Source organism: Uranotaenia lowii, chromosome 3 (genome assembly GCF_029784155.1).
Source record: "Uranotaenia lowii strain MFRU-FL chromosome 3, ASM2978415v1, whole genome shotgun sequence".
Classification (NCBI taxonomy): Eukaryota; Metazoa; Arthropoda; class Insecta; order Diptera; family Culicidae; genus Uranotaenia; species Uranotaenia lowii.
Window position 1 is genome coordinate 114,961,847 of NC_073693.1, and position 15,292 is coordinate 114,977,138.

Here is a 15,292-nt window from a genome sequence, read left to right on the forward strand (position 1 = left end):
CTGCTTCCTCTCCTGAAGGCCCACAACGTCCCAATAATCTTCTGGGCGGATTTGGTCTCATGCCACTACTTCAAGGACGTGCCGAAGTGGTATGCGGACAATATAAGGTCAATTTGGTACCGAAAATGTTCAAGGCTCCCAACACTCAGGTGCTCCGCCCCATCGAGAAGTACTGCGAGCGATTATGAAGCAGCACCTTCTTGAACGACCTAAGGTAGTGAAAACAGTCGAGGAACTGAAGAAAGTATGAGTTTACATGCAAAAGACGGTTGATTCACTGGTTGTGCATAATCTTATGGCCGAGGTTAAGGCCAAGGTGTGGGCGTTTGCGTGTGGATTGTTAATAAAATACGAGTAAAATGGTAAATTTTGTGTAAGGCATTTTTATCGTGGACACCCTTTAACACGTTCGTCGCCATGGGACCCATATTCGGGTGACGTGACGGGTGTATTTCCTGGGAGGACTCGTCACATCAAAAACGTATGACGCTCTCTTACTTATGTTAGCCGCTCAGTTTAGGTACACGATGCAAAGCTGGGAGTTCTCCTTCTTTATTTTGTCGCTCCGAGAATTTCTTGGGCCCGGCTTCTAAAACTACCAAAATGAGCGTGGCGACGAACGTGTTAAGAGAGCTGGACAAGGTGGTCCAAGAAGAATCTCCTGGTCCAAAATAAGTCCATTACCCTATTACCACTTCAGAAAATTTAGATTATAATTAAATCTCACTTTCGAACTTTCGACTTTTGAGATATTTTATATGAAAAGCAAGTTCACAACGAACTAAAAACTCTTCGCAATGCTCTCCGATCCTGAACTTTCATTCACGCATTTATGTTATCAACGAAAATGAAGCTTGCAGAAACATCTAGTTGGATTTGTTGAGTTGTGTTGGTTTGCAAGGTGAATAATTGTTGCACAAGGTGGCATAACGAAATACTTATTAAAAAGCACATTTTAAACTAAATTTACGAAATCATTCTTCAGTCATCCGATCGAAATTATTGCAATAAGGGATAAAAATATACTGTTTACCCATATTTTTAGTTCCGCTACGCAACCGTGTTGCAGCATGTCGAGTAGGTCATCTTCGAAAAAAGTAGGTGATTTAGCCGAGACTCGATTTTCCGCTTGACCAGATCGTGTCGTCCTGCTTTTGCGTGTATCATTTCAGTAAGAGCGAAGAGCATCAGAGCGCAAACCGTTCGCCGTACGTTTTAAAGCGCATTTGCAGGTACATATCGTTCAGACATCATTATTAGTCAACAATTTTTCATTTTGTGCAATAGTGTTAAAAACTGTAATTTAGGTGTTAAAATTGTGACCAAAAACCGGCGAAAGAGAAAATCTTCCGTTTGTGCTAGTTAGTTGGTGAAATTGGATGCTGTAAAGTGTTAAATTTGCATTCGCGTCTCGGGGCAGACTTTCCCATTTTTTTCCACACGGCGATCATCTTTTGTAAGGATTTTCTTCCTCTTTTGCTTGTGGTTTTCTTCTTTTTCTGCGCTCAGTGCGCTCGCCGTTCATGGTGAACTCGCACTTGCATGCATGTGTGTAAAAAAAAGCAGAAAGGAGAGAACAGGAGAAAAGATGCGGCTTGGTATTGGTGGCACTGTTGTCTTGTAGAGTTTGCTTGGGTGGTTGGAGTATCGTGAAGTTTGATGCGGGTGAGAAATATGGAAGCCGGTGTGAAAGGATTGATGAATGAGAAGTTGGGAGTGAGGTAAGCAATTCTCTCTCGAGAGAGAACGAGTTTCTGCTAAATCCAGTGTTGCCATTTCGTAAGTAGGTACATTCAGGGCTATAAATTTGCACATTCTAATCTCGTCGATTGGAACGTGTACACATTCATTTGGCGCAACTCCTTATAGTGTAGTTTTGATCCGTTATCAGATAAGACTGTGTTAACTCCTTTTTCGTGTACAGCCCTTGTACCCTTTATAGGGTAGATAGGCTTTTCTTTTGACGTCGGGTCAAATTTACACATTTTATACGCTTGCCCTCGATGGAGATGTGAGCAGTTTCTTGTGTTGCATGCAAGAATGAAATATTGGAAGAAAGTCAGTTTTATCAAACATTATATCTCGCGTGAGCATTCATTACGTCGTATGAAACATCTTAAGAATTCACAAAAAACTGCTGCAAATGTTATCAAAACAACTTTGAAATTTGTATTTGACATATAGAATATGTTGTCCAGGCTACAAATATTCTAAATGGAAAGAAGTTGCGACTAGTTTATGTCAGTATTTGCATTTTTTCGTAATAAAACTGTTTGTTTACATTTTGTGTCATACGACGTAATGAAAGCTCACGCGAGATATATTTTTTTGAATGATCATTTTTTTTTCTTTGCTGTTTGTTGGTGAATGATCATTAATATTTAAACACTTTTAATACTTTTAAGCAGCAGCAAAACGGCGCTGAAAACGCGATGTTGGAATTTGCAAGTAATTCAAACCAATTACTTGACTTGTCTTTTTTCTAGGTGAAAATTTTATTTGCATCCATTAGTTAGTAATGCGCCTAAATCTTTGGAAGACGGCAGGGATTGTGCTGCATTCGATATTTGCCCACTTTCCTTTTGGCTCATGTCCGCAAATTGTCAACAGAACGTGCGAAATTTGAGTTAAAATTTCTTGAAAGTATTTCAATTGTCAACAAGCAATAACTGATAGTTTTTAGTTTTAACTTGGAATGTTAAAAAACTGTTGAGCGCTGATGTGGTCTAGTGAATAGGATGGCGCGAGTCTGGTAACCCAGGCGTACTGGGTTCGATTCCCGGTATCGGCAAGAAAAACTTTTGGGTTCGAATCCCATAAGTTGCCGACAGGTGAGATGCTTGGGGAGTAAGTAGAGGCCAGTCTCGAACCCACCCTTGTCCTTCCTATCGTCCTGTCCTTGTATCAGGAGGAGTTGGTTTATTATCTTGAACTGCATTCTGTCCATATCCAGCCGGAATGGATATAATGAAGTGCATAATAGTCTAACCAACATCTCTTGATCGCTTACTATTCTATGCTGCCTACTCTAAACTTTAAAATAATTTTCTTCTCCAAACGTCCAAACTATCTAATTTTCATTTCCAGCGTCAGCTCCCCGAGCTATTTAAACGCAAAAAAAAACTTGGAATGTTAAAAAAATGATTCAGGAAACAAACCAAATCATCTCAAATTCTACACTGATGCTGAGCGACCCAAAGGGTAAAAAAAATGGGAGCCCTATGGAGAAATTTTCAGCGATGTTCAAGTACAAAAGCCCTAGCTTACATTTCGATGACAGTTCGAGTAGGCGTTGATTTTCGCGGACGTCGAAATTACGCTTTGTGGAAAAGTCGTATACTGAGAAAAAAAAAGTTTAAATAAGAAGGAACCAGTATAGTATCCAGTTCAAAACAACCGCAAAGGAGTACAACATTTTGTAGTGTTCTTTAGCAAAAACCAACAGGGTGTAGAATGAAAAAATCACCTGTAAATACTTCGGTTGTAATAGGGGCTGACATCAAAACAACATCAGCGTGGTTCCTACCAACTTTGAAATTAGATGGTAGACGGCGAAGATTGTGTCCTGTCGACGAGAACCTATTTGGTGAAATCCAAACTTTTTACGATTTCAGACTTTTGCATTGTATGGTTTTTGTATGAAGGTATTGCACATAATGCATATGAAGCGTTTGGTAGGGAAGTCCACTTCATGCCTTCCTTTGTTCCATTATCTTTTGCGGTATTTACCACATCGTTGGCCTGGTCGGAGTAATATCAGCAATGCATATTTAAATGTAACAGAGATTACGTTGAAAAAAAAATGAAGGACGAAAGTCTTTCATTTTCCAGTTTGCTTTCAAGTTTTGGATATGTTGGTAAAAGATGAAGAAGAGGAAATGCCCTAGCTCTTATTTCAACATTTATTCGTTTCTTTGTCAAAACATTCTTGCTTTGTTCAATTGTTTCCATGAGTAATTTGTAGTAACACAAATTTACAAATGAAACAAATCTCAACGATTAGCAGTGGGTTGATTATTTTATTACATAATGTTTTGGCAACACTGGGCAACATTTCTCTCGCAAAGAGAATTTTAATGCTCCGGTAAATTCGACTCACCAAAAATCCATTCGACAGCGTCCATCATGAAAGTTTTACACTTTGAAATTAATTTACTCAATGATATCATGATGTTCAAAGAGCTTGCGGCATTTTACAACTAACTCGAAGGGTATCAATGGTATCAATCTGTGCTTTTACTTTGAATAGGAATTTCTGTCGCTAAGTCAAAGTAACATCTTGTAAATCATTAAGATTATTATGCTGGGGTTCATACGAAATTTGGGTCAGATTTCCTTACTGTGAATTTATTGTAGGAAAACACATTAACGAGAGAATAACGCTGAATGAGAGCATTATGAGTTTTGATGTATAAAGGTTTTGTATCACTATCACTACTACTCGCGCGATGAGACCAACCCATCTGTGGCTGTGAATCTTGCGATCAACACGATTGAGGAACGAAGTTGAATAAGGGAAAAAAGCGGAAGAAGAACAAGAGAGAAGCAGTAGCAAGTAGCAATAGTTGTGTTGAAGACACGGCAAGAAAAGTAAAATTTGGCACATGGTCCCAATTTCCTCCATCCCAGTTCGTAAGTGTTATCCCGTTTACAGCGGATATAGCGAGTGTATCGGCTCTGAAGACCCGAGTGTCCGATTGTGAATACCTTAGTTTTGTAGGAATCCCCGCCCGAACAGGTATCCGGAAGTGTGATTTTCCCTTTAGATTGTCTGTTATTTTTCTCCTTGCTGTCCGGGTCGAAATCGATTTACTCCAACTAGGTATATGGCTCTCCTTGTTCCATTCATGGGAAATTCTACTTCACCGTGATCTCCAGTCTTTGTGTAGACGGTCGCTGTCTGTTGCTGTCAACCAGAAAGTATCTCCCCCGAGACGACGACGATGATTGCAAATTGCAATTCATTTGACACTACAGCAAACGCATACGCCCGTCCATTGATGGGGGAATGGCGTGGAAATGGTTTCTGAGCGACCTGAGAAACCTATTTTTGATGCACAACCATGGAAAATTTTCTCTTTTTTCAGCTGCGGAAGATAGTAAGGCATGGCAATCGTAGGAAACTTTTCCGGGAAATAGTTTGGCCTTTGCGGTTTGCTTATGAACTTCCTACTGCTTTTTGGGGGCCATTTTTCGAACGTAGCGGATTTTCTGCGAATTAAACCAGTTCGTTTGAATGAGAAAACCGAAAGGGATTTTTGTCTAACTTTTTAAACATGACAGTGTTTGAAACAATAAGCGATAAAGTGATGTGTTTTTTAATCACTTAAGATTTGATTTATCAATACATAATATGTGGCTAACAATAATTTCACTCTAGCCTGGGTTCCTGGGCATGCTGGTATACCGGGTAACGATAAAGCTGACTCTTTAGCAAAAGCAGGAAGAAATGAAACACCTTTAATTATACCTCTCCCAGCCCAAGACATAAAACGCTTTGTTAAAGACAAAATAAGAGCTGAATGGGAACATAATTGGTACGCTTCTTCAAATTTCCTGAGAAGGATTAAGAAATGTACCACTAAATGGAATGATCGCAGGAACGCTTCTGAACAGCGAGTCTTGAGTAGGTTAAGGATAGGACATACTCGATTAACTCATTCATTCCTTTTTGAGAAAGACTCGCCACCTGTATGTCAATTCTGTGGAGTACGGACTTCTGTTCAACATATTCTCGTTGATTGTGATGGATATGACCAAGCCAGACGAGATCATGGAATAACCGGAGATATCAGTGGAATTCTACATAACGATTCATCGAAAGAAACAGCAATTATAAACTTCATGAAAGCTATTGAAATGTTCGATAAGATTTAAGTTAGGATATCATTATGTAAATTAGCTTTTAAGAAACTTTAAGACACGAATGCCATGAAAATGGTAAAATGTCTTTAATAAAATAATAATAATAATAATACATAATATGTCTCTTGTCAAGGATAGGTAATGAATGTGAAAAAGGTTCCTACGAATGCTTGCCCTTAACAGTGTCTCCTAAATTATATGGTAGTTCAATATTCCTTCATGCCTTTTAACAAAATTTTATTATTCTAGTTGTGCCAATAAATGGTTCGTTCATCTTAGTTCGAATAAATTAGATCTAGTAACATTCCGTTCAGGACATGGGTGGTGTATAATTTCTCCAAACTAGCCTTATTTGAAACTAGCGAGTAGCAGTAATAGTGTTTTTTAATGAATATTTCGCATCTTGCATCCGCCTGTGGGGTGTTTGGTACATTGAAAGAAAATAAAGATTGCATAAATTCGGGAGTCTCAAATAGTTAAAAATCTTTTGGCCCACGGGCCACAAGATTTTTGACTGTCACCCCTGGAAGTATGCAAACAATTTATTTTCAATGTACACAACCAACCCACCAACACACAAGTGGATCCAAGTAATATTCATAAAAAAAATACATTTTCTGCAGCTCGCTTACTTTTAAAATAAGTTTCGGTTGAAAATTTTGGCCACTCATGGGTTAGGACATGAAAAAGGTGGTCAATTCCAATTTCAATCATTCTGTTGGATCAGCTAATTTATTGAACTTAATTGCTAAAATTTTCCTGTTGTTCGTTGCAGGTACATTGTAAATACATTTTGTATATATAGCGGAGATGAGCACACAAACCCGTTCCGGAGGTGGTGGCGGTGGCCGTAACAAGTCCAAAGCCAACAAGGAGAACAAAGAGAACGCTGGCACGGACGATCCGCAGCAGCAGAAAGCGATCAATGCTAGCAACAACTCCGGCGGTGGCGTTGAGAAGCAGAAGCAGAAAGGCACAGATAAAAGTGGCTCCAAGAATGACAGCATCGATGCAAAGGACAAACAGCATCAGCAGACGGGCACAAATGCCATCAAGACGAAGCAACCGACAGCCGAACAGATTCGCATTGCTCAAATCACAGATATTAAGAGTGGCATGGATGACCCAAAGATACAGGAAAAAATCCAGAAGGTAATGGAAACAACACAGCGCTCAGAGGAGGATGTTTGCTGCGCTCTTCAGGAGTGTGACAATGACATGGATCGAGCCGTGAACTTCCTGATGGAGATACTTCCTGTAGGAGCTTTTGCCACAACGTGCAAGAAGAAGAAAACCAAATCACAGAACAAAGACCAGAATGACGCTGGAACTGGTGACGGTGATTGGGACAATGCTGGTTCAAACGCTGGTTCTGGCCTCGGAGGAAGCGCCAATGTAGATCCTAGAGATCGACGGGGCGCTCGAGGTGGCAATTCTCAGCGTTCCGGCGGTGGTGGTGGCCCAGGATCTGGTCGCGGAGGCCGTGGCAACTTACGCGACGGCGATCGAGGTGGTCCCCGTGGACCGCGTGGTCGCGACGGTGATCGGGGTGGTCCAGGACGCGGAAGCTATGGTGGAGGATCGCGTGGAGGACGTGGTGGAGGCCCACGTGTTGGTACTCGCGGTCCAGGTTCGCGGGATCAAAACCGTGCACCACGCATCGATCACCAGGAGATCGACGCTTGGGATCCAGTATCTTCTTGCAATGCCAATGATCTCAATAAACCGGAAGAATCTTCTGCATTCGCCGACACCTGGGGAGACTGGGACAACGAGGAGTACACGGGCTCCTTATCGGATACCAAAGTTTTTACTCCGAGTTCGCAGGCAGCCGGAGCGCCGCAAACGTTGCAGCAGCAGCAGCCGCCGCAACCGGGGGCATCTACACTGTCGTCACAATCTCAGCCGTCGTCGCAGTCGCAGCAACAGGTGCAGCCTCAGCCATCACAACCTGTGGTGACCCCGGCGTCCGGTTCAACTTCGGTGACGAGTACGTATTTCATTTTACAGAACATTCTCATTGACGATACATTTATTAACCTTAAAACCACATTGAAATAGTTGAAATAATAAGTCTTTTACAATACAGCGAAGTAAATTTTAACAACCCATGTTTTGATTCACTCGTAGATCCAACTGAGCTATCCGCTCCGCCGGGTTTGGAACAGCAGATTCTGAATCCACCCCAGCCTAAAGAGACTGATCTGGTGCAACAGTACAGCACCACCGTGGTTTCCAGCACGGCAACAGCTGCAGCGGCCGCTAGCAATACGGTTCAGTATGCTGATCTCCACTCGGCACCCAGTGTAGCTACGCAACATTTGCGTCAGGCATTGGACATGCCGCAAATCAACTCTTCGTCGTCGCTCTCCGCTGAGCAATCACAGTATTTCAATACATTATCTTCTCAGAATTCCAATCTCCAAACGAGTGGCGTCAACTCGTACCAACCGAGCTCTGTGCAATATCCTACTACGTATGGGTCGAGCAACAGCTTCACTGATCCGGTTACATCTTCCCAGCAGGCTCCGGCTGTGCGACGACAACGGGCCAGGGTGCCACCACCTTCCAAGATACCGTCCAGTGCTGTGGAAATGCCGGGAGATAACTTGAACAGCATAGGTTTCCTGGATGTGCAGTTTGGCGGTTTGGACTTTGGTACGGATGACACCTTAGATACTGTCTTGGTGACAGATAAGTTCAATGCCAATAGTCTGGAACAGAACTCGTCGGCGTCCGTACAACCTGCTTCGGTAGTGCAACCGACTCAACCAGAAGTTAGCGATTTCCAGAGCAAATCCAGCGTGGTGAACAACCTGCAACCTAAACCTAATCTCAGTACTAGTTTGCAAAGCTCGCAGATTCTGCCCGGGCCTGCCGATTCCCTTTCGGCGACGCAGAGCGATAGCCTTTCGAATAGCTATTCTCAGCGCAGCAGCTCTACCGTGGTTCCTTCCTCAGTTAGCACTGGTGTTAATGTGAATTCGATTAACAGTACATCGTCAAGTAAGTGTTGCCAAAGATGAATAGCTTACCACTATTACTAATCTACTGTATTTCCTATGTCTATCCCTTTAAAGCACTGGAGCAACTGACAAAGACTGATCCCTATAGTCAGTCCACTGGGGCTAATGCTGGTCCTGGTGGATACCAGAACGTGTCGTATTCAACATCATCGCAGGCGAATAAAACTTCTTATCCATCGTCGGCTGCGCCGCAAGGATATAACAACTCTAACTACTCTAGTTCACAGGTAGGTCTTATTACCTTTTAGACAAATCTTTTACGCCTGGATTATAACATTTTTCCTAACAAATTTATGATGATAAATCAAACGAGCTCCTTTATTCTGTTTGGTTTCATACTTGTGAGGCTAGAACAACCTATCCGTAGCAGTAAAAGGCAGTTGTTTAATAACTGCTTTGCCCGAAATACGAATGACAGTGAACCCAAAAGGGCCTAGAAACTCGAAATTTTAGAGAACTTATGAAACGTTGCTTTTTCTTTATTTTCTCTCAACAGGTGTCCACCAACACGTACCCAGCAGCAACTAACAACTATAGTTCATATAATCAAAGTGGAGTCAATTCCTTCCAGCAGCCGAGCAGTAACGTGTCCAACACTGTTGTGCCCAACAATAATTCTACCAGCTCGGTCGGAGTGTCGACGGTGAACCAGTCCAATCCGAACCTACCGGTGAATAACAACAACGTTAGTAACAACAGGTACGGTCAATTTACTTTAATAGGAAGGTCTCAGAAGATGATTCCGATTTTTGTCTGCCCTTTCACACTTCGAATGTAGTTCGAATACCAACACGGGTTATCTATCCAGTCAGTACCCCGTGAGTCAGACCTCGTCGGCCTTCCCTTCGCAGCAGAGCTATCAGAATAGCTCTCAGAGTGTGTATGGAAATACAGGACTGAGCAGTAACACCGGGTAAGTGTCTGTTTCATTTTTTTGTGCTAGGGCCACTTATTGCGTACATTTTACGGTTCACCTGGTAAGTTATCGTCTAATACTAAGCTAAGCACCTGCCCAACTCGGTAAGCATCAAAAGAGAGCAATCAGTAAGTGGATGAATTGGTTCACATATGTTTAATGACGATACAGAGAGATCTCGCATCGTGTCCTGAGCAGGTTTTAGAAGTTTTGGAAAAAGGGTGGTGTAACTTTTAAAGAGAATTTGCAGCGGACGGGGCTGAGGGATGACCACTAGCTTTCGCGTAAGGAGGCCCCAGTTGACGTAGACCAATGTTCATAATAAGGCTTCCGCTTCCAACGACATCTTACAAGTTTGTCTGAAAGTGAACCTTGGCGTTACCACAAAAGGTGTAATTATGCCAAATGGCTTTTATACCATATGTCCAAACAACCATTATGCCAAATGATCACTTGTTCTCAGATATTTGATGACAAGGGACCATTATGCCATGTGGCCTTTTGTCAAACGACTTTGTACCGTAAGTCATACTTCCGATTTAATTCTTCCATAAACTGGAGAGCAAAGAAAATTCGCAAAACAAAAATTATAGTTCGATTGGAGTCACGTTGCGATTTTTTTATTTGTAAAATTTACTTAGCATTTCTGCAAAAAAAAAGTTTATATTGGTTGCTCTCACATATTCAACACTATGTACAGTAAGGACAGTAAGCATAAGTAATATGATTAAAAATGGATTCTTATAGACCTGATAACTAAATATGATTGCATGAATTTGTTACTGCCGAAAGGTAACCGCTAACCTGTTTTATTTGATTTGTTTTTTTTTCTTTCGCTAATACCCAACATGATTTATCTCATATGTCACCTGTGCAAATGATGAATCCTGTTTACAAAATACAAACTGGCCCATTCCCTTACGATATGATGCATACGAAATTCAATCACACCATCATCATCCATCGTTAACGACGACTTGCGAAAACTACGGTTCGTTCCTTCTGTGTGTTTGTATATGTTACTACAACAACCCTTACATTGGTCGTAATTGGCACATACTCGTCACAACCCAAGGTATTCTGGAAACACTAGCACCTCGTCCGGGCAGTTTAGTAACTTTAGCAGTTCGAAGCTAAAGGACACGCCTGTTTCAACTCAATTCGAGAGGTAAGTTTGGAAATTTTTGGCTGTTTGTTTTCGATGTTGTTTACTTGCTGTATTCTCTACCATTTTTGGATCAAATTATAACAGGTGAACTGATTGAAGTTTTCTTTCCAGCGTGGCATCCAGTACGGTTTCCAACAATAACAACAACACCGCCAACAACAGTGTTTCGAGCTCGTCCTCTTCCCTGCCAAATAGCTCCGTGGTATCCACGACAAGTATAAGTTCACCATCACTTGGTTTAACGAATACTAAAGTGAGCACAAATTCCACAGCTAAAAGCAGCAGTAGCAGTAGCGGAACCGGCGTGGTGCCCAACATACCGATGGTCAGTCCGTACATCCAGCCCGGGGTGCCGTTCTACCAACAACCGGTGTATTCGTACGAAGATCTGCAAATGATTCAGCAGCGTATGTCACATGTGCCTGGATACTACGATATGAACTACCAGACACCGACGAGTCTCGGTGCGGCCGGGGTACGCGACGCTAACCTAGGTTCCGTCGCGTACTCGACCATGTCCGATGGTCGGTTCACTCGGACCGACAACAACTCGTCTCCTGTTAGTAATGTTCCAAGTACCATGTCTCAGCAAACAGGGTCTGGTGGTCCTATGTTGAACCTGCCATACGCTTATTTTTACGGCGGTAATATGATGCCCGGCGGATTCCAATATGGCACCCCAGCAATTTATCCTGTTAGTAGTTAGCTTTGATTATTAGTATTCGATCGTAGATTTTTGACTTGTTGTCTTTTTTGCATGTACTTCTACCTCACTCAAACCTCAAAACACACACACATTCATCAATGCCACAAATAAAAACCAAAATCTTCAACAAACCTCTGTATAGCAACAAATGGCGACGAATGCAACATCGGGAGGACAATTTCAGAAACCGGCATACAACAGTGGCTACGGAACTAGCGGGTACGACACGCTAAGTCAGACTGGACAGGACTTCAACAAGAATCCCTATCCGTCGTCCGGCGTTGGGCAACAGTCCAAGGGACAGACTGTATCCAATCAACAGTCCACAGGAGGAAGTGGCTCTGATATTGCGCCTTCGATGTATGGCAAAAGCCATGTTGCGCTAAACAAAGTCAATGTAAGGGTTTGATTCCAGCACTTCATCCTTGCCCAACCAGCAGCAGCAACTGTTGCGTTGCGCATTCGGTACTGGATTCAATGTCGTTACCAATCTCCTACCATTTGTATTATAGTAAACTAAAAGAACCAAATCGCTCATTTATTTTCTTTTTTCTTTTAGTCTTACGAGAAACAATCGTTTCATTCAAACACTCCGCCACCGTATAACATAGCTGGCACGCAGAATGCTGGAGCAACGTCCGGCCAGCCCTACGGACAGCATCTCTATATTCCGACGATGCCAACACACCACAACATCAACAACATGCATCAGGTTATGCACCAGGTAGGAACAAAAATGTCTCTATAGTACTAAAAGCTAGAACCTGGGATTTCGTTAAATATTGTTTTGTCCAATGAACAAACAACAAAAAGGACTAACTCAAGTTAGATGTTTGTGTGTATGCTACGAATTTACTTCTAGATTTTGCCATTTGGTCAAGCGTTAAGATAAACTCCGAAATTCGTTGCGCACACACAGCTTCGAGATCAGCTCTCTTTTGCATGTGAATAAGTTTGTGACAATGATTCTGTACAGTTTATAATTTCTTTTCTTTCTTTTATTTTCATTCTCAACCAATTTTAAACATCTCGATTCCATTACTACACATTCATAACGTACTATTATTTCGGTTGAATCTAACCCTCAAAACAAAAAAAACCTAACTCACCCTTTCACACCATGTAATACCGTTCATCATCATGATCCGCCATCCATAAATAAAAAAAAATTAAACCCATGCACACGACCGATCCCCCGATCGTTCTTAAAATCGGGTAAATATTCGATCGACCCCGCCTTTGTTGCGATCCACAACATCCGTACGGCGGTGCTGGTGATCTTGTGTCTCCCGGTCAACCATTTGTGACCGATTGAAACGATGAAGATGGACAATAGGAGTTATAATAGTGGTAGTGGTGTGATGAGGGTAAGTGGTTAGGTACTTTAAACATCATTTATTTGATTTTTTTTTTCATATCATTATTTCTGCTTCCTAACGTATTTTTTTTCTTTGGGGCTCTCGTTAATGCTATGCTTTTAATATTCCAGGATTCAAACAGCAGTGGTCAGAGACCACAATCTAACAGCCAGGGCAAGACTGCAACTAAGCAAGGCTACTCACCGTCTACTTATTGGACTGGGCAGAACTAATTTCGTGTCTACGCTGCATCAACCTAAAGATACAGAAATATAAACGCAAAAAATAGCTCTCGTGTAATGTATTTGAAGCGACTAGAAATGTATGCAAAACAACTCGATGCGAAGCGAAAGGTTGAATCAAATAATTGAAAAAAAAAAACAAAGGTTTATAGGCAGGCTGAACATCCCTAATATATTCTCATCCCAAATAAAGCGTCAAGAACGCCAGAACACATTCATTCGAACAATACATACCTACACATCAAACATACAAATATAGATTCATGTCACTCCTCCCCATCTGAAGGAAACTGGAAAAGTGGAAAAGAAAGATGGTTCTCGTTCGAGAACTCACTAATGTTAGTACGGAAACATTCGATATTAAACTGTCAAACCACAACACGTTCGAAGAGAGTGTTTAAAACTTTTGGTAGAGCGAGGAAAATTAGAGGGAGAGGAAACGCGAACAGTTGGAAGTTCCGAACCCTTTGTGAGATAAACCTTTCCTTGAACTTTAAAACTCGTAAATAAATGAATTAAAATCAGTAAATATTTCAGATTAAACCTATAATTAAAGTCAAAGAAGGGGATCTGTACACAGAATAAAAATACACCACACATACAAATCCACACTATCGATTGGAGTCGTCAAAGCCTAGTAAGCTTAGTATTCAAAAGATTCTAAGAAACACATTCATGAAAGAACCGTTAAACAATTTAAGCCAAACATTCTCTTAAGAAGACGAATTTTGCGTTGAGGTTTGATTTTTGTTTCATACGAATGAAGAAGTATTTATCATTTTTGTTTTTTTAATTTTCCTAATCCAATTCGCTTGTGTGGAGGAATCACTTCAAAATAAACTTCAAAAAAGAACAACAGATAAGAAGAAAAACAATAATTTCAAGCGCAACCTAAGTGGAAAATAATAGTATACAAAGAGCGCGTGCGCAAAGACAGACCGAAAAGAAACAAATAAAAAAAAAACATAAATTAAATAACATGTTCTGTAATAATTTAATTTAAATGTAGAAACGAAATTTCTAATATACCTGTAAACATTTTATTTTGGTGTGTTTATTGTTGATGACAAGATTCGAAATAAGATTGAATCAGTTGACATAAATACTCAAGTGGCCAGGAACTATTATAGGATGTCTCGAATATGGCCATATAGACGCATAGGCTGATCCAGTGACTTTCAGTCTGAATAAATCGGAAGTATATGAAGTTTCAGGTCAAGGCGTCAAGGAAAACGAACAACTCCGGGTGATTTAAATGTCATCAGCGTGATGGGCTGCTGCAACCGAATCTCACCAATCACGTGTGATCTGCAACGGATTAGGAAAGAAGACGAACGGAGAAAAAGGAGCAATATGCGAAATTACATTGGCTTACTCCAAGAAATTAAAAATCTTTTCGCTAAAAGTGAAACGGAATGGTATGACTAGAGATGTCTACAACTATCGAGGAATCTCCGCTATATGTGCCATCTACAAACTATTCGAATTTGTCGTCATGGATCCTATTTTCTCGTACTGTAAGCAACAGTTTTTCAATCAATCAGCAAGGATTTATGCCCAAACGCTCCACGGCAACTAACCTGTTGACCTTCACCTCCTATGTGCACGAAAGTTTTGCTGCTGAATCTTAAACTGACGCGATTTATACTGATTTGTCAGCAGCATTTGATAAGGTGAACCACGATATTGCCATTGGTAAGCTTAGGATTCTGCGAACCTTTACTTGGCTGGCTCCGCAGTAAATTGTCATTTCGCACAGGAGACTCTCTCTCCAGCCAGTTATCTGCCTCCTCCGGTGTGCCCTAAGGTAGTCACCTAGGACCGATTATCTTCTCAATCTATTTTAACTTAAACTGTTCTACACCATAAACGGTCAGGACGACATTGATTTCCTGCAAAACCAGTTTAATCTATTTGCAAAGTGGCGCGACATCATCTGCCATCCTCTGAATCGCAGTATATGTGCAGTCATCAATTTCTCACGAAGACGGCAGCCTTTTTGCCCGGAGTA

General features: G+C 41.3%; 1 protein-coding gene across 12 annotated transcripts; it reads left to right on the plus strand.

Annotated features, from left to right (window-relative positions):
• Positions 1–1,209: 1,209 nt before the first annotated feature.
• On the plus strand, positions 1,210–14,324 carry LOC129751672 (protein lingerer). Of its 12 annotated transcripts, none has more exons than XM_055747323.1 (13): positions 4,438–4,632; positions 6,641–7,855; positions 7,996–8,871; positions 8,946–9,118; positions 9,388–9,590; positions 9,670–9,804; positions 10,883–10,975; positions 11,075–11,190; positions 11,248–11,669; positions 11,824–12,078; positions 12,241–12,405; positions 13,007–13,048; positions 13,171–14,324. In XM_055747323.1, exons 2-13 carry the CDS (start codon positions 6,676–6,678, stop codon positions 13,270–13,272), a joined length of 3,762 nt encoding a protein of 1,253 aa, XP_055603298.1. In that variant the 5' UTR covers positions 4,438–4,632; positions 6,641–6,675; the 3' UTR covers positions 13,273–14,324. The 12 variants fall into 12 exon arrangements, with proteins under 12 accessions (XP_055603294.1, XP_055603302.1, XP_055603292.1 ...); XM_055747324.1 differs by having other exon boundaries at positions 4,442–4,632; positions 11,087–11,190; XM_055747319.1 differs by lacking the exon at positions 4,438–4,632 and adding an exon at positions 1,210–1,232 and having other exon boundaries at positions 11,075–11,669.
• The last annotated feature ends 968 nt before the right edge of the window (positions 14,325–15,292 follow it).

What these genes read in the sequence shown, in the direction of transcription:
- LOC129751672 (XM_055747319.1), top strand. Translation starts at nt 6,676, where the DNA reads ATGAGCACACAAACCCGTTCCGGAGGTGGTGGCGGTGGCCGTAACAAG. An exon ending in GGACTGAGCAGTAACACCGG is followed by an intron (nt 9,805 to 10,882) that starts GTAAGTGTCTGT and finishes TCACAACCCAAG; the next exon opens with GTATTCTGGAAACACTAGCA. An exon ending in GTGGTAGTGGTGTGATGAGG is followed by an intron (nt 13,049 to 13,170) that starts GTAAGTGGTTAG and finishes TTAATATTCCAG; the next exon opens with GATTCAAACAGCAGTGGTCA.